A 23725-nucleotide genomic window follows, 5' to 3' on the forward strand; every position below is an offset into this window, starting at 1 on the left:
GATTCTTTTCTTGGTACACTTTATTTTTCTGCCCCAAAAACCATAATATTTTCAGAGACGTGCACGGAAAACATGTGCAGCTAAATTTGAATTTTTTTCCTTCTTTCCGGCATTTTCCTTCTGCACGTGTCACTGAGGTACTGTTGGAAAAGAAGAAATATAACAATAATAGAAGCTTTTAAATATTGTAAATAAGATTTATGTATGCAAAGAAATATATAATATATCTGTTTACAAGGTAAACAGCATTGCCCCTATTTGCAAAAAAGTCTAAAGGGCTTATATCACTCTTTTCTGGAGGCTTTAATACAAGACAAATTACACTGTGTGCTGTAGCCATTGATCATTTATATCAACAATAACTCATGTTTTTTGGCCAAGTAACTGATTACTTTACGTGATTATTATGGCCCCATATACTGGAAAAAGTTGCAACATAAGAAGTTGCAGTACTGTAGCAGTAGTAGGAGTTGCAGTGATGTGCACACACACATACGCACACACAGGAGTAAATTATAACACTTTTAGAAATAAACGCTGCTGACGACCTGCCGAAAGAAATTATGTCCCAGCGCCAATAAATCTCAGGTTCTGCCGTTCGCCGAGATAAAGCATTCTAGCTATTATAGCAAGTTTTACAGTATTCTAGTCACATGCCGTCTGCACATATACACATTCTGAAGGTGACTTTGAAGTGAAATTTCTGCTAGCGCAACACATTTATTGGATATATCAAACATTTAACCTCTAACCCATTGTAGCTTAGTCACCAGGAGGTTTTTCTTTACTAGGATAGAATTGGCGCTGGGAGCTCACGCATGACCACATATGTTTATTTATGTCCACGCATATTACTGTAGGTGTGCGTTTGTGTGCTGGTGCATGCATTTGTGTATTTGATTCATATCAGACTTCTTTTCTCCTCATATCACTGATACAGGCACAAACAGAAACACAGACGATAAATAGAAGCTAGTACGGGTGCCACCTGGGACCAGACACTATCTTTGATACTATTTCTCTGTCAATCAAAGTGTCACCTCAGAAAGACCCCACTCCCACGTTCCCTACTTCCTCTACAGTCCTTGTTCACTGGAGATTATCTAGTGCTTTCTTCATTGCATTGTACAAAATGAGCCCAGGGACAGCGCTGAGCCATTACTCATGAATGTGAAGAAGGGAAAGCAGGTCTCATTGATATGTAGAGCGTGTCAGTTTGATGACTACTTGATTCACCGTCTACACAAATAAGTCATGCAAAGAATCTACACTTGTTCGAGTAGCTATTTTGCAGGAGTGAGGGAGAGTAGGATGGGGCTAAATAAAGAAAGAACAGGAAATGACACAGACAGGAAACATGAGACAAGTAAAACAAATAAGAGGGAGAACAGAAAAAAAACACGAGACGGAATAAAAGATTTTAAAAAGTAAGTAAGAACAACAAAAGTAAAGAAATCGGGGGCCAGTGAGTGAGGTGGGAGTTGAGCATAAGAAGGAGATAGAGGGCTTTCATTTGCCCACTGCCAGTTTGCTCCTTTCTGCACAGCTAGTGATAAAAGAGGCAGCCAACAGAGTCTCCTAATCAAGACAAACCTTCACCCCAAGCAGATGGAATAAGGGAGGGGAAGAAAGGACACAGAGTGGAAGAATGGAGCAAAGAAAGAGAGGAAGTGTTATTTTGTCTGTATGTGGATGCAAGCGGGATTTATAGAGCAGTTTGTGGTCAGGAGATACAGAGAGATGCTGGAACTGGGACTGTGGAGTCGCTCCAGGCAAGGTGCTCTGCTGAAATCTTCAGGCTGCTTAAGTGGAGGGAGATGCGGGGGTGTCGCCGTGCGTCTGTTTTCGCTGAGTGCTGTTGGGAGATGTTTACGACAGCCTAGACACACCCCATTAATAATATTGCCACTGAACACGCAGCCACTAGCTGCCCGCACGCATGTGTGTGTATGGGGTTGGTGTGCATGCGGAGCATGTGTCCCTGCGTGCATAAGTGGTCTGCACAAGCTCAGTCAAGCAGAACAAAGCACGTCTGAAGATCAAAACGAGGATGGCAAAGGATCCTGTTGGCGGGGTGAAAGTATTGTTGGTCGGGCAGCTCACGTCTGACGAGAGTGACGTACAGACACGTTTTTGTGTGTGTAGTTGTGTGTGACGTGTGCGCGTGCGTGCAGAAATGTGGCAGAGTCTGAAACAAAATTAAGCATTACTGACTTGATTACGTGATTAGTAGAAATGGGCAACTGTTGTGATTAATTAATAATAATTCAGCTTGATGTCTTATTTTATGTGACAGCAGTTTTTAGATTAAAGATGTCATCTTCTGAAATATTTAGAGGACTAGCTTAACAGGGTTTTTTTTTGTTTGTTTGTTTTTTTTGGGGGGGGGGGGGGGGGGTGTTATTGAAGAAGAGATTAATCAAGAAAAATAATCATGAATATATATTTGATCCAACCCTATAACTGTGGATCTTGTTCACACATAGACACAAACCTTAAGAATCTTTTATCCAACCTGAAAAGATTAATATTTGATTGAATCCAGTTTTGCCCTCTTTCAAAAGCTAGAAATTCATGCCTCCTAGCCCCAGTCAATAACAAAAAATATTTTTAAGTTGGAATTCAGTGAAATAAAAACTCGCACACACCATGAGATCAACAGGTATAAATAAGCAGAAGCTTCAGCAAACATCCATTCATCATCTTCTACTTATCAAAAGTTGAGTTGTGGTTGGAGCAGGCTAAGCAGGATATTCCTAATGTCCTTCTCCCCAGCAACACTTTCCATTTCCTCCTGGAGCATTCCTCCCAATCCAGATGAGATATATAATCTATCCTGTGGGTTGTGGGTCTACCCTGGGATCTCATCCCACTTGGATATGTGCAGAAACACTGCAGAGGGAGGCACCCAGGAGGCATCCTAACCAGATGCCTAAACGGCTTCAACTGGCTCCTTTTAACACAGAGGAGCAGCAGTTCTACTTCAAGCTCCCCAGCCTATCTTTGAACTCATACACCCTTCAGAGGAAACTCATTACCCAGATCTCATGACCATCAGTGAGGTCTGAAATCTAGATGGACTGGTAATTGAAAGCTTCACCTCTTAGCTCAGCCTTCTCTTTACTACAACAGTCCCAAAACAACCACAAAGATACTGGATTAATCCGCTGGTCCACCTCACATTCCACCTTCCCATCACTCATAAGATCCCAGGATAGTTGAACTCCCCTTTCTGCTTCTCTCACCAGAACCCATTTTCCAGCAGAGAAACATGACCTCAGACTTTGAAAACCAGCAATATTTAAAGTGTCTGAAAACCTGTTTTCTCAGTTAGCTATTTAAAATCGAGTTAAATACAGAAATAGCTGAAGTTCGAAATGTGCTGGTTGTTTCTTTTAAAAATTGCCCCTGCTGCTTTTACCTGCACATCTCTTACCAATTTGAAGAAACAAAATTACAGATTAAAGCTGAAAGTGTCACTTGAAGGTCACATATCCATGCACCAAACAGGATTTTTCTCATATTTTAAGAGGTTGGTGGGATAACACATGCTATTTATGTTGCCTAGGAGATGCTGCTGAAACTAAATTGATGCAACCACTCTCACAGAAGCACCTGAGTTTGTAACTGCCTAACTCATGCAGGGTTACACAAGGTTATACGTTTATTTAGAGAGTGCACATTTCACGTTTTGCTTGGAGAGTAGGGCGTATTTAAAACTTTTTTATTAAATTACTGTATCTCCAAAAGACTGAAGTAAAAGTACATTAAAAAAAACATGAAATAGGGAGCATGCTCTTTGATGTTTAATGTAACACAAGTCAAATTTACAGCAAATCCATTTGTTTTTCTTCAGTGAAATTTTAGGTTGCGTTCTTAGACTTTATATAAATGATGGCTGTAGGCACCATGACATTGGCTATTGTTTGGAAGCTTCAACTTTAGCACCTTGGTCACAGTTTTTCTCTATTTTACTCATTTGGATCATCTATTACTTCACCTTGATATATATTTTATAATTAGGGATGGGTACCGGTGTCCGGTGCCATGATGGCACCGGTTCTGACATAAACGGTAGTAACCAGACCGAAAAGCAGCGCACATTTCGGTGCTTTATTTCGGTGCTTTTTTTTCCTGAGCTGTGATACACTTCTAGCCAATCATTTTACGTTTCCGAGGACAGTAGGCGGGGCCAGGTACGTACGTTCTTTTATGCAGAGCTACAGATTAAAAATGCCCAAGGCGAAGCGGTCAAAAGTCTGGCTGTACTTCACAGCAAAATATGCAAAATCAGCAGCCTGCAACAAGTGCTTTAAGCTGTGTAACAGGGCAGCCCTTCGCGGCTGGAAACACAGTGAGACAGACCAAGGCAAGTGTAGTGGAACAAAGTATTTATTTGCTATATGGCTCTCCTTACAACAATTAACTTGTCGAGCTTCTTCACAGCACAAAAAATCCACCTCTAATGACAACTGGCAGCCTTAAATATGTTCAGCTGTCACAGACTTAACCATTATTCCACTCTCAGGTAAATTCTTAAATCCCAACCTTCCACCACAGTATACAATATATCAATAAGAATAAATAAATACATAAATACATCTTCACATTTACATATTAATAAATATTTCACACTTTAATGTTACACCAAACCCAATATTATAAAAACCCAGAAACCCAAGCACAAAAAGATTCACCACACTCTCTTTACCAATGGACTCTCCCGGAACCTTTAAATGGTGTCTGGACCCCCGGGGAAACATTTGCCCAAACACCTTGAAGAGGACACAGGCAAGAAAGGTGAGTAATCATTAACTTACAAACACTTATTTGCACCACTTTTATCCCTAGATTTCACACACACATTTGCCTTAGTTTTCCTTATTGGTAAACCTTAATCACAATCTCAATCACCATTCTTCTCTCCTGACAGACAACCACCACATTCCTTGATGAGGAGCAGCTGTGCAGGATCTGAAACAAGGCTACCAACTGATTTTAAAATTCCCAATAAATAGTCAATAAATATTTAAACTTCTTGTGTGCAAATCCATGCTTAAAGTGCAATGCTACATAAAGTGCTTGATAAGGTGCTTTTAATAAAGTGAAAGGTGTGCTCTAAAGTGCTATACAGACAATACAATATAAATAAATGCAGTAAGGGAGTCCTCTTCCTTACAAGCTGATACTGTCAAAGGAAGTAACACCAAGAATCCGATGAAACACCTGGCGACGCATAGCGTGTTTTTTTTTTAAAAGCCGAGAAATGCGCCGTATTTGATGGCAGCAGCAGCCGTTCTTCTCTGCGTGAGTAGCTTAATGTTGTTCGTGTGTAATTTATGTTGAGTAGGCTAACCACGTTATTACATTAATGCATGTAAGGTGAACTAGCAAACACCATCATAGCTACATGCGGCTGTCTTCTTGTTTGATGGCAGATACTCCCTTCACCCTGGCCAAAAAGGCTAAAATGACCAAAGAAAAAGAGGGAAACAGCTAAACATGAGAGGTTTTTGGACAAAGTTTGTATTTTTTCCATTGTTTAAGCACTGCTTCCAGCTAAGAGTGATACCATATATGCCCCATAGCTGCAGAAAAGGCTAACATTGTTATCTTTTTACAAAACCAGCTGAATATGAGAGGGTTTTGGACCAATTTTGTGTTCTCCATTCTTTAAGCACCGGTTTGAGCACCGGCACAGTTTCAAAAGTACCGATTTGGCACCGGTATCGGATAAAACCTAAACGATACCCATCCTTATTTATAGTATTCCTCCAACTGTACTTTAAATTTCCTTCTTAGTAGCTTTCACACAATTGGAAAAACTACACCTACAAAGTAGCAAGAAAACCCACCTGTGCACAAAAAAATATGTGCTTTACTTTTCAAACAGTAACCAATGTAAGAGTAAAACACCTGCAAATAGTCAAACCTCAATAACAGCAATGAATGTAGGCAATGAGCCATGAAAGTGACTTAATACAACCCATACTCACTAATAAGCTGGTGTGCTTAGGGGAACATGAACCCAATATTAAATGCACTTTTTACAAAAAATGTAACTGTAAAGTTTGAACAGATCATCTGTGTTTTTGAAATAAGCTGAGCTTTTTACAAACCCAGTGCTTTTAAGTAAAACTCGACGGGCACCGGTGTGTCTTTGAGTGTGTGGGGGGATTTGAGTGACAGTGAAAATGCGAACGTCTGGGGGAAAGAATCAAAACAAATGACAAGTGACTGCCCACTTGCATTTCAGTATTTGACTGAGTGCTCTAAAGAATTGTGGATGGAGATATGCTGATGACAGAAAAATGCTCTCTGTCTGCTTGAAAGAAAAAAAAAAAGCATGAGGAGCGAGACATACAGAGACAAAGCAGTGGACTCGGGAGAGGAGCCGAGAGATAAAGAGAAGAATGAACTGAAGCAGAAATTGAACGAAAGCGAAGGGATGACAGAGATAAAGAGTGGACTAACAGAGGAAGAGACCAGCGGCAATGGTGGGAGAGAAAAGACATTGGATGGGGAAAGAGAAAGGATGAGGGGGGAAGAGAAGACGAAAGGAAGAAGAATGAGAAAGGAAGGGTCGGTAAAGGAAGGAAAGAGCAAAGGGATGGAGGCTTTGGCAGTCTTTGTCATGTAGGAAGCAGAGTGTGACAGCTACGTGAACCTTCGCTATTCTCTGTTTCTGTCCACAACCCCCATCGGGCTCATACACCTTGACAGCCCCATAACACACATACACACACATAAACACACTGACAAACAGCTGCCAAGTCTGAGCCAGCCACACACACACAGAGAGACACACACAAAACCCCTGTTGGTATGACTGTGTCTGTGACTGCAGTACAGATGAAATGAAACAAACAATCCCTGGAGGTTTGGTATAGCAATAAATTTTAAAGAGGGTCTTCTCTTTTGAGTCAAAGCTGAGGAACACATTTCTTTCACTTTTCACCTGTAGAAATAGTGGTCGTAATGCAAAACAGATCCCTTTTGAGTAAGTTGTGAAGGGCAGAGAGGCAATCCTCTCCAGCTATTAAACAACACTTGAATGTGCTGCTATAGAAATTAAAGCAATAAACACTGGTGGAAGATTGTACTTAAATGTGTGACTTAATTAAAAATATTAGAGTTATATAATTTTATTGCCGTAACTACTCTGTATTTTATTGCTTTGTCTGCTCTCATTATTCCAACTGCTGCTGCTGGTGTTTTAAGCAAAAGGGGAAACTTCTAAGGCATTACCAAACAATTGATGATGATGAAGAAGAAACAATTTCTATAAATAAAAAACAGATTAATATTTAATGCACTACAATAATGATTTGCATTACTGGCTGCATAATTAGATAGACCTTTTAAGCTATCAGTTTCACATCTGTGACATTTAACTCTAGTTGAACTGTACTGTACACCCCTTGGTTTGTCTAAAAAAACAAAGCCGCGAGGATGTGTAAAAGAATTAATATAACTACAATCATGCAGTCATTAAAAATTGTACAAACACAACAAATCACATTAAACCTCAGGAAGTAGTAAGAGGGTAATAAAAAACAGAATAATTTGTGTTTATGCAAAAAAAAACAACACATTTAATGGAGTAGCTTACAACCATTTAAAGGTGCAGTTAGTAATTTTTATTTAGGTTATTTAATAGGAAAAAAGATATTATGCTCACAAATATACTTAGATTAGTGTGTAATTACATCTCCCAACAAACTGATGCTGTCTCAAGTGTGTACATGTGCGTGTGCATGTACATGTCTATGCATAGGAATAGTAGTGGTAGAATAGTTATGTTAAGCTATATAGTTTATGTCTTGGATATTTCCACAACCATATCCATAATCACATACTGTGTATGCTACCGTTGTATATAGTGTATTATCTTACTTATTTTTATTTGTTTGTATTTTATTTGTATTTTTTGTATTTTCCTTCTGATATCTGTACCTGAGCTGAGCTAACGCAAAAATTTTCCAGGCGTGGGATCAATAAAGTCTTATCTTATCTTATTAAATAAACTATTAAAAACACATATAATAGGAGCAGGCACGGGTTTGTGGAAGCCACCATTTTCCTCATTAAATTTAAACGCAGCAGCCAAAAAGGACATGTCCCTTCCAACTAATCGTATTTGATGGAATAAGTCTTTTCTTTTTAACTTAATGTGGCTAGAGACCACCCTTATAAATAGTACACCAAAGGCAAAGAAGAGCAGATTAGACATGCAACCATTTCTGGACAGATGACAAGAGCTGGCTATACAACAACAGCTGGTTTTAAGCTAGCATTATGCCAGCTAATATTAGGTTTGAGTGTCCAAAAAGTCCACTAACAGTAGCTACGAGCAGCAAGAACAGCAGTCTTACTGACAGAAAAGTTCAGCATATCCTCAGTTCACCTCAGTATCCTTGTCATCGGTCAGAATGAGCGTCTCTGACTCATATTGGACTCGTACTGGACTCCTGTCACAAGGTTTTACAGTTTCCAACAGAGTAAATAAAGGTGGATGCTTCTCATCCGGCATTGGCAGCTGACGTAAACAGAGGATAGACAGCCTGCACAGTCAAGGAACAAATCTAGGGTTGATCCAGATTCGGTCCAGACAGCAGTACAAATACACTGGCTAGTCTCAGCCCAGCTCTTATGCCGTACAGTCTGTGCACAGTCTAAGTTTGTCCTAATAGGAGCCACCATAGCTGGGATAATGCACTCGAATTGGGCAAGGTAAGAAAACAGAACTCAGTTAACACCAATCTGCAATCTATTGACATCTAGTGGTGACATTTTTACACACAGTAACTTTAATTAGATAATTAAGATGATTTGGCATAAAAAGAAAAACAGAGGATATTACTTTCTATTCTATCTAGGACATGACTATTGAAACGGTGCATGGGAAAATACTTGACAAAATAGGATTTTGGCATCTGTGGTAAATAGTATTTAAAAATTCAGAGAATCCAGAAATAAGGCTGAAAGGGATAAGGCTGAAACTAGTAATGAATGGCCGTGATCTTCGAACTCTGAGGCAGCACTGCATTTAAAACAGGCACCATTCTGAAGTGGAAATCACTGGGTGATGAATGACCACTGAGCAGATGGATTCAAATGGCAGAGGCAGACTATGGTGCAGACCAACCATTCGGTGAGTCATTCACCCCAAACAATTTACAATTCATAGACATGAAAACATGGTGTGGCTGAGGATCACCTTTGGACTCCACCAGCATCAGCGTACATGAATGTTGGTACTGTCAAATTTAAAATTAGCTTCTTCTTTTTTTTATTAAATAAAATGAACAAAATGAATTTCTTTTGTTTCAATATTTGAAACAATATTTGAAACTAAACTAAAGATAAGGTGCAAATTATTTGCAAATGATTGCATCTATTGTTTTCATATTCTACAGAACATTTCAACTTTGTTTTGGCAGCATTCTGGAACATAACAATGACTGCATCAGTATATAGCATGTAATGGGCAAAAGATTTGTACTATACAAAGGTCTCAGACTACCCCTCAATTCTTATGATTTTGCTAGGGAAAAAGAAATGGTGATGAAGTGTGCAAAAATACGTGGAAACATAGTATATCAGTATATAAGGCAGAAACAGAGTTGGCGCAATTCTTATGAGCTTGGATGTCAGTATTTGGTATGACCACCTTTCTTCTTCAACACAGCGTGAACTCTCTCAGGCCAGCTTGTCATATCTTTAGGTAGTCCTCAGGAATAGTTCCCCAGGCTTCTTGAAGGACATTCACGCTCTTCTTTGGATGTCAGCTGCCTTTTTTTTTTTTATTCTCTGTCAAGATGATCCCACGCTGCTTTAATACTGTTGAGGGCTGGGCTCTAAGGAGGCCAGTCTATGACTGATAGTGTTCCATTATGTGTTTTTCTAGCCAGGTATGCTTTTACTGCAATGACAGTGAGATCATTGACATGCTGAAAAAATTAAGCCGTTGCCAGTCAAGTTCTTTTCAGATACTAGTGCATGATGGATCAAAATCTGACTGAACTTTTTTTTGTTCATAATTCCATCAGTTTTGACAAGATCTCCACTGGCCAGAGCTGTGGAAAAGTCCTTGGAATTGAGGGTGTTATGCACACTCATGCGTGTGTGTGCATGAGCACAGCTGGGGGTGAAGTGTACTAGAAACCTCATAGTATCTTCCAACTATAAGGTATCTTAAGACACAGCAGTCAAAACCTTTATGTATCTATTTTTTGCATTTGGCATGATGCATCCCCAGCACCCCTACTTCCCACAGCCTTGCCACTGGCTGAAATTTTACCCCAAATCATAACGGAAGCTGCTCCATGTTTTACCTCTTTCCTGACCTCCTGCAATCATATTGACAATGATCTAAACCAGAGATTTCAAATTTCTTTTTTCCCTGTTTCCATTTCTTAATAATGTCTTCTTCACAGCCTCCCTTCCACTGAGACCATTTCTGGAGAGGCTTTTACAGACAGTACATGGATCAACTGATTAACCAGATGCATCAGTCAGTTCTTTACTGGAATTTTTCCTATTTCTTGAGGAAATGACTTTCAGATAGTATTCATGTGTTGTAGTTACCTCCTTTTTTGTCCTCCATTTGTCCAATTTCCTTTTATGCTTGAATGATTTGTAAGTCAGTGTTAAGTGGCTTAACAATCAAACAAAATTCATCTGAAAATGTCCAGATACAAGGGTTGGAGTGAAAATGAGTCAAAGAAAACCTGAAGAAATATGTTCTACACCAGTTTAAAAATATATATTCTGGCTCCTTGTTAGCAAAATATAAAGACATGAAGGATGACTTAAGAGTCTTCCACAGAAGTGTATGAAAAAACAGTCTAAAACTATACCTGATTTTGACATTTTGTATATTTAATCAGATAAAAAAAAGACATACTTTTATTTATTCTGTATTTTTTTCACTTCAAGATGTTTTTTCTTCACCATCCATGATGTAAAAGTGAAAAGTACTTATTAATACTGTCAAGAAAGTGATGCGATAACTACCTCCGACAGAAAGCTACACTTACATAATTAGAAAGGAACACTATCATCAGAGCTACCCGCTGTGGCGACCCCTCGTGAATAAGGGAGCAGCTAAGGTAGCTTTCTTTCTTTTTTAGTGTCACCAGAAGAACGGGATTCATAAAAGGGCTATAATATCAGTATGGTATCAATTTCCTGTGCACATGGAGTGGAACCAACCTTTGTTTGGCCTTTCAACAAAATAAGGTCTTGTATCTGTAACTGGAGGGTGTGAATGTGAAGTGAGCCCAGAGTGGATGATCAGCATCAGGCTTTGAAAAGTGTTTTGCAGCTAGTAGCTCTGGTGAGGCTTGGTGAGAGGAAGGTGTTTTATTTTTTACAGAATCTGTAAGTCTAGTTCCAGATTTAGAAAGATTGTGCTCACTTTAAAATATATTTCAAACAGGATATGCAAATGGCGTAAAACCTATAAAAACCTCTAAAGTAATATGCTATAGTGTTATAAATCTTATTTCTACAGTGGAGCACAATGTAGTGAAATTTAAGGGAGAAAAGGCTAAAGCAGAAATGAAATGGAAAAAAGACACCATTAACATTCATTTAGAGGGGCAAGAGAAGGGAGTTTGATGCACAAGTGAAGAATAATAACACAAGAAGTTAATTTTGACATTTTCACATCTACTACATTTACTCCTCACAGCAGAACCAGAAGTCCAAGATGTTGTGTTGGACCAAGACCTCATAAAGAGAATTTCATTTACATAAAAGTAATTTACAAGACAATAATTCATCACCACGGTCTGAGCACTGCCATGTGACTGTAACCAAAGGGAATCTAACCAACATAAGAAGCAGTCAGGTAAAATATGTATATTTGCATACTTGCCACTGAAGGAACTCTAAAGGGTGGAGTCAGATTTGATCCCACTCCATTCCTTAAGCTGGGATCAGACTATTTGATATCAGCCTTAAAATGGCCTGACTCACAGAGAATGGGGTGGAGTTGGAGCATTTGGAATGGAAATGAGTATCAGATGTGACATATACAATTTGTCTAGAATGCCTTATAAGGTCTCAAGAGGCAGACCTAACTATTTTCATTATCATAAATAGAATTAAAAATTCAAGAATCATACATGTTTCTAAAACTGACTTTCCAAACAGCTGCAAACTCCATTCTGAGTTGTGTTGGCGAGAAGCACATTTTCTCTCCAGCAACGTAGCTTTCGACTTACAAGACTGATGAAGACTGTGTAAGCAAGTAAAGTAGACTGTGGAGATATAATCTTAAATTCCTTTCCTTTCCACTCTCATGTTGTTAGGGTTTGTCACCAGAACCACTTTGTTACATAGAAAAATCTCATACCATGTCACACAGGTATATTTATTTCAGCAGCAAAGAAGGGGACAGAACACGTGCATTCATCCTCCTGATAAAAACATGAAAAGAAAGAAACACCACAACATTACTCATTGAAGAAGCCTCTAATAAGGCTGGGTATTTGTTAAATCCACCAAAATATGATTATGAATTATGAGTTAATACAGCTCCGCCAGATGGGAAAAGGAGGAAGAGTTCCAACACGAGGATGTTTTTTCTTTCTCAAAATGTCTGAAAACCAAGTTCTAAGGCACTGCTGAGAGTTTAGAAAGGTTGTTCCCAGTTTACTAACTACTCTCAGAATAAGAAGAAAATAATTTTATCTTAAATCAGCCTCGATTCTCGCTCCATAAGCTCATCACTGATGCGTTTGACATGTTTCGAAATCACAGGAAGTTTTGAACATATGCGGAAATCTTTCTGAAACACATCTAAGTTACTGAGATAAAATCATTAATCATCTATGCGCATTTAAGCAATTTTCTTCCCCAAACTCAAGACACAGAAGCAGACTGATATCAGACAGAGCTGCCAGCTTGTTACACTCTGACCCTGAAGTCTGAAACCAAACAAACATAAAAGAGTAGAAAAGACTAAATCGTGTCTCAGCAGGGATGATATTAAATTAGAACATTTAAGAATAATTATTTGAAACCCTGATGGTTGGCAGCTCTTTCTGCATCTAAAACAAGCACTAGTAGGGAAAATTAATTGAATGGGAACTTTAAAAAGGAAAGACTAATGAAGAACGACTGCTACATTTTCCTGAAGGTCACACGGGTCATGAAAGACCACTTGGTTGTGTGTCTTGATCACCTATTGCTATACCTCTGGGAATAACATCTAATCTTTTCTATGCTTTAGATCTGATTAGAGTTTGTAGTTATAAACTTCTTGGGTAATATCGAAAGAAGCTTCAAACAACGCAATACTTAAAGTTGATCCACTGTGTGTTCTGTAATACAACCTCCAACAGCTTTAGCTGGGGGGGGGTTTCCACTTTTATACAGAGCTGTTGTCCAGGTGAATCTTGGGACACTGTATTTGCACTCTATAGGTGGAAATACTTTGCCAGAAAACAGTTTATTTATGATTCAATCTGAAGACTGTAAACCGTAAATCTTCTTTTTCCAGAGGCCATCTGCCCTTTGGCAAAGTGCAACTGTCTGACTTTGGTTTTACTGCAAAAAAAAAAACACCGAGTTAGACACTATCTTCCTGAGGCATGACTGTAGCTCTCAGGTTGGTTACCTTTAGCACACGTATTTACATCTGTGTCTGTGTCCTCTTTCAGGCTATGGTATTGGCCTTCCCCAGGGTTCTCCTCTAACCCGTAATGTGTCAGAGTTCGTCAGTCGCTACAAGTCTGACGGTTTCATGGACATGCTACACGACAAATGGTATAAGGTTGTACCCTGCGGAAAGAGAGTCTTTGCAGTCACTGAGGTAAGTCATCCGTGGGAGTGTGTGTTCATGAATTGTGTACGTGTGTTGTGTGTTAAGCAAAGCCTTCTGCTGCTGTACTTCTATAAATGAGTCTCCCTTTGGGACACAGACTGGATTGCCTGCCAGCTAGGCACACATACACTGACAGACAATTTCACACACACACACACACAAACAAAGACATACAATCACATAAACTGACCTTAACCAGAGTTACAGGCACGCACTGTCTGAGTGTCGATTCTTATTTGTATCGTGTGGGTGCTACAGTACTCTGAGTTCTTGCCCTCCCTTTTACTTGCACTCCTTTTAAAGGACTGGAAATCTCTAGACAGAGCAAAATGTCCGTATCTACATCTCTTGTTTGCGAATCGAGAAGCTATTCAACTCCCTTTGGCCATCTCTTTTAAATCCCACTTCAAAGTTAAACCATAATATAGCAACAAATGCAATTATGCAGTCATAGGTTTCTCCAGTGAAACGAAAACCTTAACTTCACCCTGCATCGGAAAGCTATTACTTTTCATCCCATTTGAAGCGCAGAGAGCTGGCTACTTTCTAACAATGTAGGCGTTGGTGTGAACCTGCCCTCTGGATTAGGAGCAAAAGGAGGTCAGTGTTGTCACTGATGAATTTGTGGTGTCAGCATGGGGCTAATTGCCATCGGAGACAGTGCAGAAATGAGTCGGGTGGAGGAAACATGATTAGAGAGCATTGCTCTTGTCCCTGCCTCTTCCACTTCCTCCAGGCCGATGAATGCCTCATACGAGATAGACATTATGTCAGGGTGGGTTTAGGCAAATCAAATAGGGAAAAGCTGCTCTTCAATTAACCATCGTCTCTTTTTACCATCTCTGTACTAACTGCTGTTTCTTCCTATTACTCTCTTTTATGCCTCCCCCGTTTTCTCTGCTGCCGCGCTGCTCTGCACCCTTTTCTTTCCAAAAATGTCTTTTACGCTGTTGTCCTCTTCTCTTGACTAATATTCTTATGGGCTTACACGGCCAAACTAGATACACAACAGCAGAATATCAAGTGCTCGTTTACAAAAAGTGGCCTAAATGGTAATTATGTAAATATAAATCATCAATCTCTGTATTTTCCTCTCTGTCGGCTTAAGTCTTCAGTAATCTGTGTCACTCCCCCAACTTCTCCCTCACTCTCTCTCTTTCATGCTCTCTTTCTGTCACCGCCCCCTCAGACTCTACAGATGGGAATCCAGCATTTCTCAGGCCTGTTCGTGTTGTTATGCATGGGGGTAGGTGGAGCCTTGCTGACCTTGGCAGGTGAACACACTTTCTATCACCTGGTCATCCCTCGCCTCCGGCGTAGCCACACACTTCAGTACTGGCTGCACACCAGCCAGGTGAGTAAACATAAGGCCACACCATCTTTCATGCTAGCAAGACATGCCATGCACTTGAGCACAAAGAGTTATGCTCAGACATTTAAAACTCACATGATCTCTCGTGCACACCAAAGACACGCATAGGAGCACAGTCAAAGGCTATATGTATGTGTGCTCATATGTATATTGCTGTTGGTGAGACATCCTTACCCCCTGGAGCTCACACTTTTCTTGCAGATAACCAACGCCCTCTACTGGTTACAAATTAAAAAGTCAACAATTAGACTAAATGTTCCTAAAGCTGAATTGTCTGTGATAGCAGACATATTCAATTAAACATGTCTTTCCATTAAGTTAATTACATTAATTAATACAAATTAGGTTCTTGAATAGTCAATTTGTAAGTAAAAAGTTAATAAATCTTACCACTGGCAGTGTTTTATTAATTGATTTATAAAGACACATTATGCATTCGTGCCTTTGTTTGTTTAGCCTTTTCTCAGACAGATGAAGAGACAGATCGTTATATGAAGCTATTTATACAGATTTCATCTGCAAAATAATTTTAAATATTCGTTATTTTACATAAAATTCAAATATGTTATATTTTCTTCACAAAGTCAGTGTATAAATGTGAATTGCAGGAAGTTTCTGACAGCAAATGTGTGTTTATGACAACATCCACCAAAGAAACAACAAATTGAATATTTAAAGGTCATATTTTGTTTTTTTTATGAGGCTCTGGCCATTACCAAATGAGGTGCCAGTGGCAACATTTTTTGAGTGAATAATGGAACTAGCAGTGTAAATATCAAGACTGCTCATATTGCTCATATTCGTTTGCTACATCTCTCTAAAAGGGCAACCACTCGCGGGCAGCCTCTAGCATTCATCACAAAAGAAGCTCCGCTATGAGGCGTTGGCATCTGTGTCAGACCCTCAATATTATTCTTATCTTTAGAATAAGCCTCATTTCCCGCAGGAAATATTAAAGCATAGTCACACTTTAAAGTTGTTTTTTTGATCATGCTAACCTAAGCATTTTGATACTTAAATGAAAAAGGCCTCAAGCAACTGACGCGTTAACTTTAAGCAGAAAGGAACCGTCTCTCACTGAATTGCAATTATTAGAGTAAATTATTCAAAAGTGCACTATAGCAGGAACGGCTGTCACAGATGTTCTCTGCAGCTGGATAGAATAATAACCCTTGCAAATTCATCTCTCCTGATTTATTTCAAATCTGATGGTGTCTTAACAGATTCCATGTTACTAATCATCTTCTCTGCTTGCAGAAAATTCACAGAGCCCTGCACACCACATATGAGGATGTTGGAAAGGAAATGGCCGGCCTTGATCAAAAGTAATGAATTCACTAAGTGATTAATGCACCACTATGTTGTCTATTTTCTTCTGTTTGTGTGTTTAACAGATGTCACTTTGTTGTTGGAAGCGCAAAAACTGATTATTTTACTTCATAAAAATAAAAAAAGAGAGCGTGACTTTTTGTTTTTGGGAGGCAAATGTTTATTTGTTTTCTTGCTTTAAGTTGGTTAATAACAATAATATGAAGCAGCAAGCTAAAAATAAAGCCATAAAGACTGGAAATGGACAATAAAATCTACTTACCAGCACCTCTCAGCAAAGCTCAGTAATTAAAGCCGTTATATCTTGTTTAATCTGAGCTTGGCAGCTGCTGACAATTTCATATGTACAGTCTAGAGTCTTATCAATCTCATCATCTAACCCTCTGCTAGAAAATGAATAAGCATATTTTGCCCAAACGTCAAACTATTTTTTTTCTTAAATAATCATATTAGAAGCAGGTTAGACCCTTCGTGCTACTGTGGCAGATTATTACATTTCTATGACTTGATAACAAAATTAATTGTGAAGGAGATATTTTTTTTGTGAAAGTCCTGTAATGGGTTTAAATCTTTTATTTAATTTAAAAAAGAAGCCCTAACAGATAAATTATAATTGAGACAAAAGATGTAGTGTTTAGTCAGTTAATATCACTACACTCTACATTTGGTTTACTGGGTATAATTATCCTACATTATATATAAAAGTCCTTGCATTGCAGTACAGCATATCTGATTCTGTGTATTCCCTTTGCTGTGATCTTTCTCTCTTTCACCAGCCCCTCTTGTATCTCGGAGAACTGCACCCTACACAGGAAACAGCATCAGCCTCCTCCACCATCCCCTCCCACGTCAGCTGGGGACACGGGCAACTCCTCACCATCCAATGAACCCAAGGAGAAACGTGTGCACTTTGACCTTGAAACGCTTCACAGCTACCGCCTGCGCACACACACCGCCTCAGTGCGCGGCAGGCCTGGGATGGTTGGCCGTCCTGGACTTGGCCTCGGAGGGTTGGGGCTTGGCAACCTGGGGAGTTTTACTTCTCCTCCACAGATTAGCCTCCATGTCAACGGGGGCCCTGTCTCGACTCTGGCTTCCACAGGTTTGGTGCTGTCTCCCATGGGAACCAGAGGTGCTCAGACGAGCTTATGGGAAGGGGAGCTCCAGGAGTTGCAAGCAAAGATCGAGATATTCCGCACCCAGCTGAGAGAGGCTCTGGCTAGGAGAGCTGAGATCCAGAGCAGTCTGGAGAGAGAGAGGAGTGGACTGGTACGCAGGGATACTAGTCTTGATAGGGACAGGGACAGACAGAGGATACAAACTATTAATACAGACAGAAGTAGCTCCACTCAGCCCAGGCTCCCTGAGAGAGACAGGACCAGCCAGCTGCAAACCCTGAATAATCAGCAGACTGGGCGGGCTAACCAGTCAGGTGGGCCTGGGACTGTGGAGCATGGGAGAAGCAGCCAGTTAAACACAGTTAACAGTTTGGACAGAGGCAGAGCCAACCAAGTGCGCCCTGTTAATACTTTGACAGGAGAAAGGACTGTCCAGTCGCGCACGTCCACTAGTTTGGAGCGAAGTCGAGCCAACCAACAAGGTGCTGGAAATACAACTATCCAAACACGGAATACTTCTAGCCTGGACAGACAGAAGGCTAACCTATCACGTGCACTGAACACTTTGGAGAGGACAAATGCTAACCAGTCGACTGTAAGCAGTGAGACTTGATTAACTCCTGACCTGTAGGACTGCAACAGGGTTAGTGAGGTATTGCTTGCATAGCCGCGGGAAGATGGCTTTATTGGTATGGGTTACATTTATGTGGCGTTTGCTGAACTATAACAGTACGTGTTTACTCACAATGTTACTTACTGCAACCTAATAATTTTCATGCTGAGAATTATTTCCACACTTACTTAAAAATGCAACTAAAAATATTTTTCTGCAAGTGAAGAGCTGATGTCATCCATGAAATATTAATTAAGCAATGTAATATTTAAATAAAAAGCAGAACATAACCCCATTAATATCCCGACATACCAGATCCGACAAACTGAAATGGGAATCCAGAAACCACGGTGCTTACTGTGGAAAACAGTAGGTCACATGAGGAATCGCTGTAGGAACTATAATAAATCAAAAATGTGGTGTGTTGTGCTGGCTGAAAAGGCCTACAAGCACATATGGATAATTGCAAAAGCACAGAAAAATCACAATTAACGTTAACTAAATTGAATGAATCCACATACACATCCAATACATAGGATAAGAAAAAGAAACAAATTAGCATATTTCAATTAACCAATATAATAATTTCCTAAAATTATGAATGATGAAAATAAAAGTGTTGCACAATCCCAAAACAATTCTCTTTTGGGGCAACAATCCAGATCCCATGAAACTGAAGCAAGCCTTACGTGCATTGACGCTTTGCATCTTTGCTTATGTTGTTCTGCAGTAGATATACCCAACGAGTCAAATACTCTTTTTGGATATTTTTATATGCTTCTCTCCTGTTACAATACGTCACTTTGTGAGATGGTAATTCTCCTCTGCTAGTAACTTTAAAAAAACAAACTGTTTTTGAATTTGCAATAATTTGAAAGTCTGCAGAGTGAAATAGTTTAAAGCCATTAAACCCAACTATCCTGAAAAGTTTAGTTATAAAAAGGTGACTTTCCCCTGACCCAGTGATTAAAAGACATAAGGGATTTCAGCTTCAGCAAAGCTTGTACCACAAATATTAGCTCTTAAGGCCACGGAAGGTCTATTAAAAAGATGCAGTCAGGACAATGCGGGTTCTAGTGTTGTGTTTTTCTAGTTTGGCCAATGCTAGAGCTGTTCATCTCAGCCTCTGCTGAGTTTTTAGCATCTTTTTTTATAAGCTGCCTCACGTGACTACACCACCTTTATAAAAGTGCAATACTAAATCAAAAACCCCTTTAATTTTCTGAATAGTGTGTCTGGGGTATGGGTTTGGAATAAATGTATCCACTATTTTTCATTACTAAAACAATCATGTAAAAAACACTGAGTGTGGATTGCAATTTACTCAGTACCTGCAGATCTGATAGGTGAGATTTCATCTTTTTAACATATCTTTGAAATAGATGTATGCTTTTACACATTTTCTTCTCCACTTTTTTTCTATAACGTAAATTAAGTTCCATGCTTTAAATCAGCCATTGGGAGCTACGAAGATCTGAGGTTCTTCAGAAACTGGCTGCATGTGGGACTCGCTTTCAGTTACTCAGTCCACCACTGGATGGCACTGAATCCCTGCTTCCTGCGGCTATGGACACTGGCGAGTGTGTGGATTCAGGTTTTATTCCAGCAAAATGACAAACAGATGAATTTAAGCAATTAACTTCTGAAGAAACAATGGCAGACAGAAACTGAATATTGCCATGCAGTTCTCATGGAGAGCAGAGGATCTGGGAAATAAGGTTTTACGAACTCGCTCCAGCACTATACAATGTAACGACACCTAACTGTATTGGGATAGTCAGTCTTGTGTGTCTCTCAGTTCTTTAAGCAAGCACTGGGGATGTGACAGCAAGTTTAAGAAAAAACTGATAGCAGTGAAAGTTAACATGGCTGATGATGGTACTGATGTACATTTAAATTTTTCAAAATCTGGTGTGGTGTGAAGTGGTTGTGTTCACATCCCATGGTGTCTATGAGGAAAAAAAAACATTTTAAATCTTTATTGAGAAAGAGCTTGTTGTACTGGATATTTAAAGAAATACTTTTAAAGTTACCCGTCATAAAAATTATATAGGGCATATTATTGAATTTTACCATAAATGGTCATCCTCATGTTTTGAAATAAACATTTATATACTTATTTTTCTGGCATTATTTCATATTTTGAATGGAAACAAAGGATAGCAAAAAATGTCGAGCTTTTCTTATTATTTAAGGACAGGAAACAGCAGTAAACACTGTAAGCAAGTTGCTTTAATGGATTTGAACTTAGTCAGCCGTATTTAACTGTTTTTATTATTTAATGCTTTTTACAGATAAAGCTGCTTCGTCCTGTCACAAGTGTCAAAGCGATTAAAAAGTTCAGAACCAAAAATGTTAATAAAAAAAAACTTTGTAATCAGGAAACAGCATTTTCTCTAAAGGTGTAAGAGCATAGCAGCACATCAGACTCAACATGTGTTTCCTACCAATTCGTTTTATTTTAGAACAACTATCCAGTGTGAGTAAGCATGACCCAGTAAATGATTAGCAGGTTCTTAAAGGATTGTTGGTCTGTTTGGCATCATTTATGGACAAAAAATAAGTAGAATCCTATATATATTGTTACTTTTTGGACAGTTTTTACTGACCAAAATTTTTATCTCAGAGATACCCTTTAGTTTAATGGTCAGGAGATCCATCTTTCTTTCTGTACTGATAGTCTGGGCTGTCTGCCACTGTGGTAAACAAAGCAGTAAACCTGCACTCTTTCCTTTTAATGTGCCACAGTGTTCCCAGTCCTCCATTAAACAATGACGTTTTGAGGTGTATCTGGTCTCTTGACAGAACTGTTAAAATGTTAGTAGCAGAAGGCCATTTTAGTCACAACAACAAATGCATTAAGAAGAACGAACACTGACAGCATAGAACTGCAGAGTCAAAGTCAAGCTGCAGAATATATCTGTTCTATCAAACTAACTGAACAAATCCTAACCACTGTGCCTCTGCTATAGCAAATTATTACCATGGAGCACTTAAGCATTTGATTTGTGTGAGAATTGTGGGTGATTATGATTTTTGGCTTGTCGAAATGTTGATAAAATGTGAACACTTTGTAAGCCCTCAATCAATATCCTTATCACATTTTAACATGCTGGAGCCAATAACACAGTGAAATCCTCCTCTTATCTGCCACGAGCCCTATCAAAGTAAAGTGCAGTCTGGAAACACAAAAGGAGCACAGAATCAATGGTATCACAACCTAATAGACTTGTCAAACAAATGCCAGGGTTCCTGAGGCTACTCAAGTAAAGGTTTAAGCACTACTTCACCTCAGGGTATAATGGCTTTGTTTAACTTGTCATGTAATGACAGCTCTTAGCCACACAGTGGCACTTGAAGCTGTCCCTAAGCACAAGAGCATAGACTGTGGAGTGGCATTACCTGCACAGAATGACTTACCACTGAGGACATTATGTTGACAGTGTGACAGAGACATGCACTTATTTACTTTTGGGAAAAGAAAAGCCACCTTCAGTGAGAGTGCATCCTATATTATGTGATTATCTCTGCATTCCCATGTTCATTTGCTAGTCAGCCAAACATCAACCACCCCATGAAGTGCCGGCCTACATAACATGCCAAAACAAATCACTGTTTCAGATTTCTCTATTGATTGTCTTTCAAATTACAAGGGAACACAATCAGAGCTATATTAATATTCTTTTAAAATCCCGTTTGCTATTTGAGACTGAAAATTGAGTGCTTATATGAAACCTGACACTTAGTGAAGCCAAAGCTGATATTGATACCACAACTGTGTAACACAGAAGAGCAATAACAACTTGTGTGTTGGTTGAAGGAGATGATAGATAGATGGATGGGGGCAGGCGCTGATTTAGTTCCACTACGTCAACCACGCTGGATAAAGTGAAGATCAATCTTTCATTTTCTGCACTCACATGGTTGGATTCTCCCTTATAATAAAATAAGCATGGCCTCTGTGTCAGGTGTCTTCAAAGCACGCAGGGTAAGCTGAATAGGTTGTTTAAAAAAATCAATCAGAATCGAGTTGTAAAGTTGGGGTTTGCATGGATGGATGGGTAAATGTGCTGGCATGCAATGATAGAATTAATATCTTTCATGTGCACTTGATCAACATGAAAGTCTGCATTTACTGTATTAACATGTGTATGCTATGTGCGCACTGCAAGAAGCTCTGTGCATGCATTAGCCATGTAAACATGCGCTGCAAGTCTGGGTCTGAATGTGCACATACATGTTTGTATCTGAACAGAGATGGTTGCCCTTTCGCTCAGACGAAATAATTGGGTCACATGTGTGAACACCAGTCGAGGAAAATTTTAATCAAACTTAAGAATCCCCATTGTACATCCCCTCCAGCAATCAATTACCATCCAACTGGGGTAAATGGTAAAGAGTGCTGATAGCGCACTAACTCCACTAGAGAAAATGCAATTGTGGTGATGTGTGGCTTTCACAACTTCTATAACTGTGTTCATAATTATCAAAATTCACCACCTTGAGAAAAGTGTAAGTGTCTGTGGGAAGCAGAAAAGAGCGTTCAAGCACCTCCACCCCCCTTCTTTTAGTGCTTTGTGTAGTGGGTAAATAGGAGCCAGAGAGTGTGAGTGATGAGTTTATTAGCTCCTGCCAGCTGTGACCAGCCCTTGGGTATTATTGGTGGGTTGGTTGCATGGTTTGTGTGCGATGCTGTTTAGGTGGGGGCTTCAGGCAGGGCAGGGGGGAACAGGAGGGGCGCAGGGGATGGAGGCGGAGACGGGGGAGTACCCCATGAGAACCAGAGAAACTCCCTGGCAACTGGAGACAGGATAAACACTAAATGGGGCGCCCCCATTCATCTAGCACCAAGCAGTGTCACACAGCCAAATGACAGAGATTGAGAGAGAAGGGGTGAGTGGAGGGGGTGCAAATATCTGAATGAGTGTAAAGCCACTGGAGGCTGGTCAGCAGGAGACTTCCTGAACTGCACCTACTCAAATTAGTCTGCCACGATATTAACATATGGGATGCCAGTGTCCCTGAATGTATCACACTTAATTATTGACCTGCCAGACGTGGAATAAAATATTTTTTTTCTTTAAATTAGGAAAGGTGTGTGGGTGCTGTGGGTGTGGATGGTTAAGTTCAGTTTTCACTTCCACTGAGAACTGATAACCGTGAGAGCAGAAGACTACAGATCTCTTAGAGAGCATCTTTTGCAAGCACGTGTGCCACCGACACAACACATGCACGCACGTGTGTGCGCACAGCCGAGTCTTTGATGTTAATTGCCGCAATGTCATTCATGATGAGTCAGTAAACCAGAGGTGTCGGTAGAGCTATCACAAAGTGCGTGAGCGCGTGTTCACGGTCCTCACCGCACCGGTTCCTTCAGGGGAATTTAAATGCACCACGGTGGTCATCCGCCTGCCACACCCTTTAGAGTAAACAAAGGCGGACACAACTGAGCCACA

The 23725-nt window shown here is 39.7% G+C and overlaps 1 protein-coding gene across 1 annotated transcript in view; it reads left to right on the top strand.

Annotated features, from left to right (window-relative positions):
* LOC147306975 (glutamate receptor ionotropic, NMDA 3B-like) overlaps positions 1-20353 on the top strand; it is an 89478-nt gene extending 69125 nt beyond the window's left edge. Inside the window, exons 9-12 of the mRNA XM_086274197.1 lie at positions 13674-13825; positions 15027-15191; positions 16467-16534; positions 17315-20353. Coding sequence (XP_086130323.1) covers positions 13674-13825; positions 15027-15191; positions 16467-16534; positions 17315-18269 — 1340 coding nt within the window. The 3' untranslated portion in view covers positions 18270-20353. The remainder of the gene's footprint in view (positions 1-13673; positions 13826-15026; positions 15192-16466; positions 16535-17314) is intronic.
* The last annotated feature ends 3372 nt before the right edge of the window (positions 20354-23725 follow it).

Source organism: Aulonocara sp. 'chitande type north' Nkhata Bay, linkage group LG19, assembly GCF_057382095.1.
Source record: "Aulonocara sp. 'chitande type north' Nkhata Bay isolate Kocher_YH1m ecotype deep benthic linkage group LG19, A_spYH_male_GT1.1, whole genome shotgun sequence".
Classification (NCBI taxonomy): domain Eukaryota; kingdom Metazoa; phylum Chordata; class Actinopteri; order Cichliformes; family Cichlidae; genus Aulonocara; species Aulonocara sp. 'chitande type north' Nkhata Bay.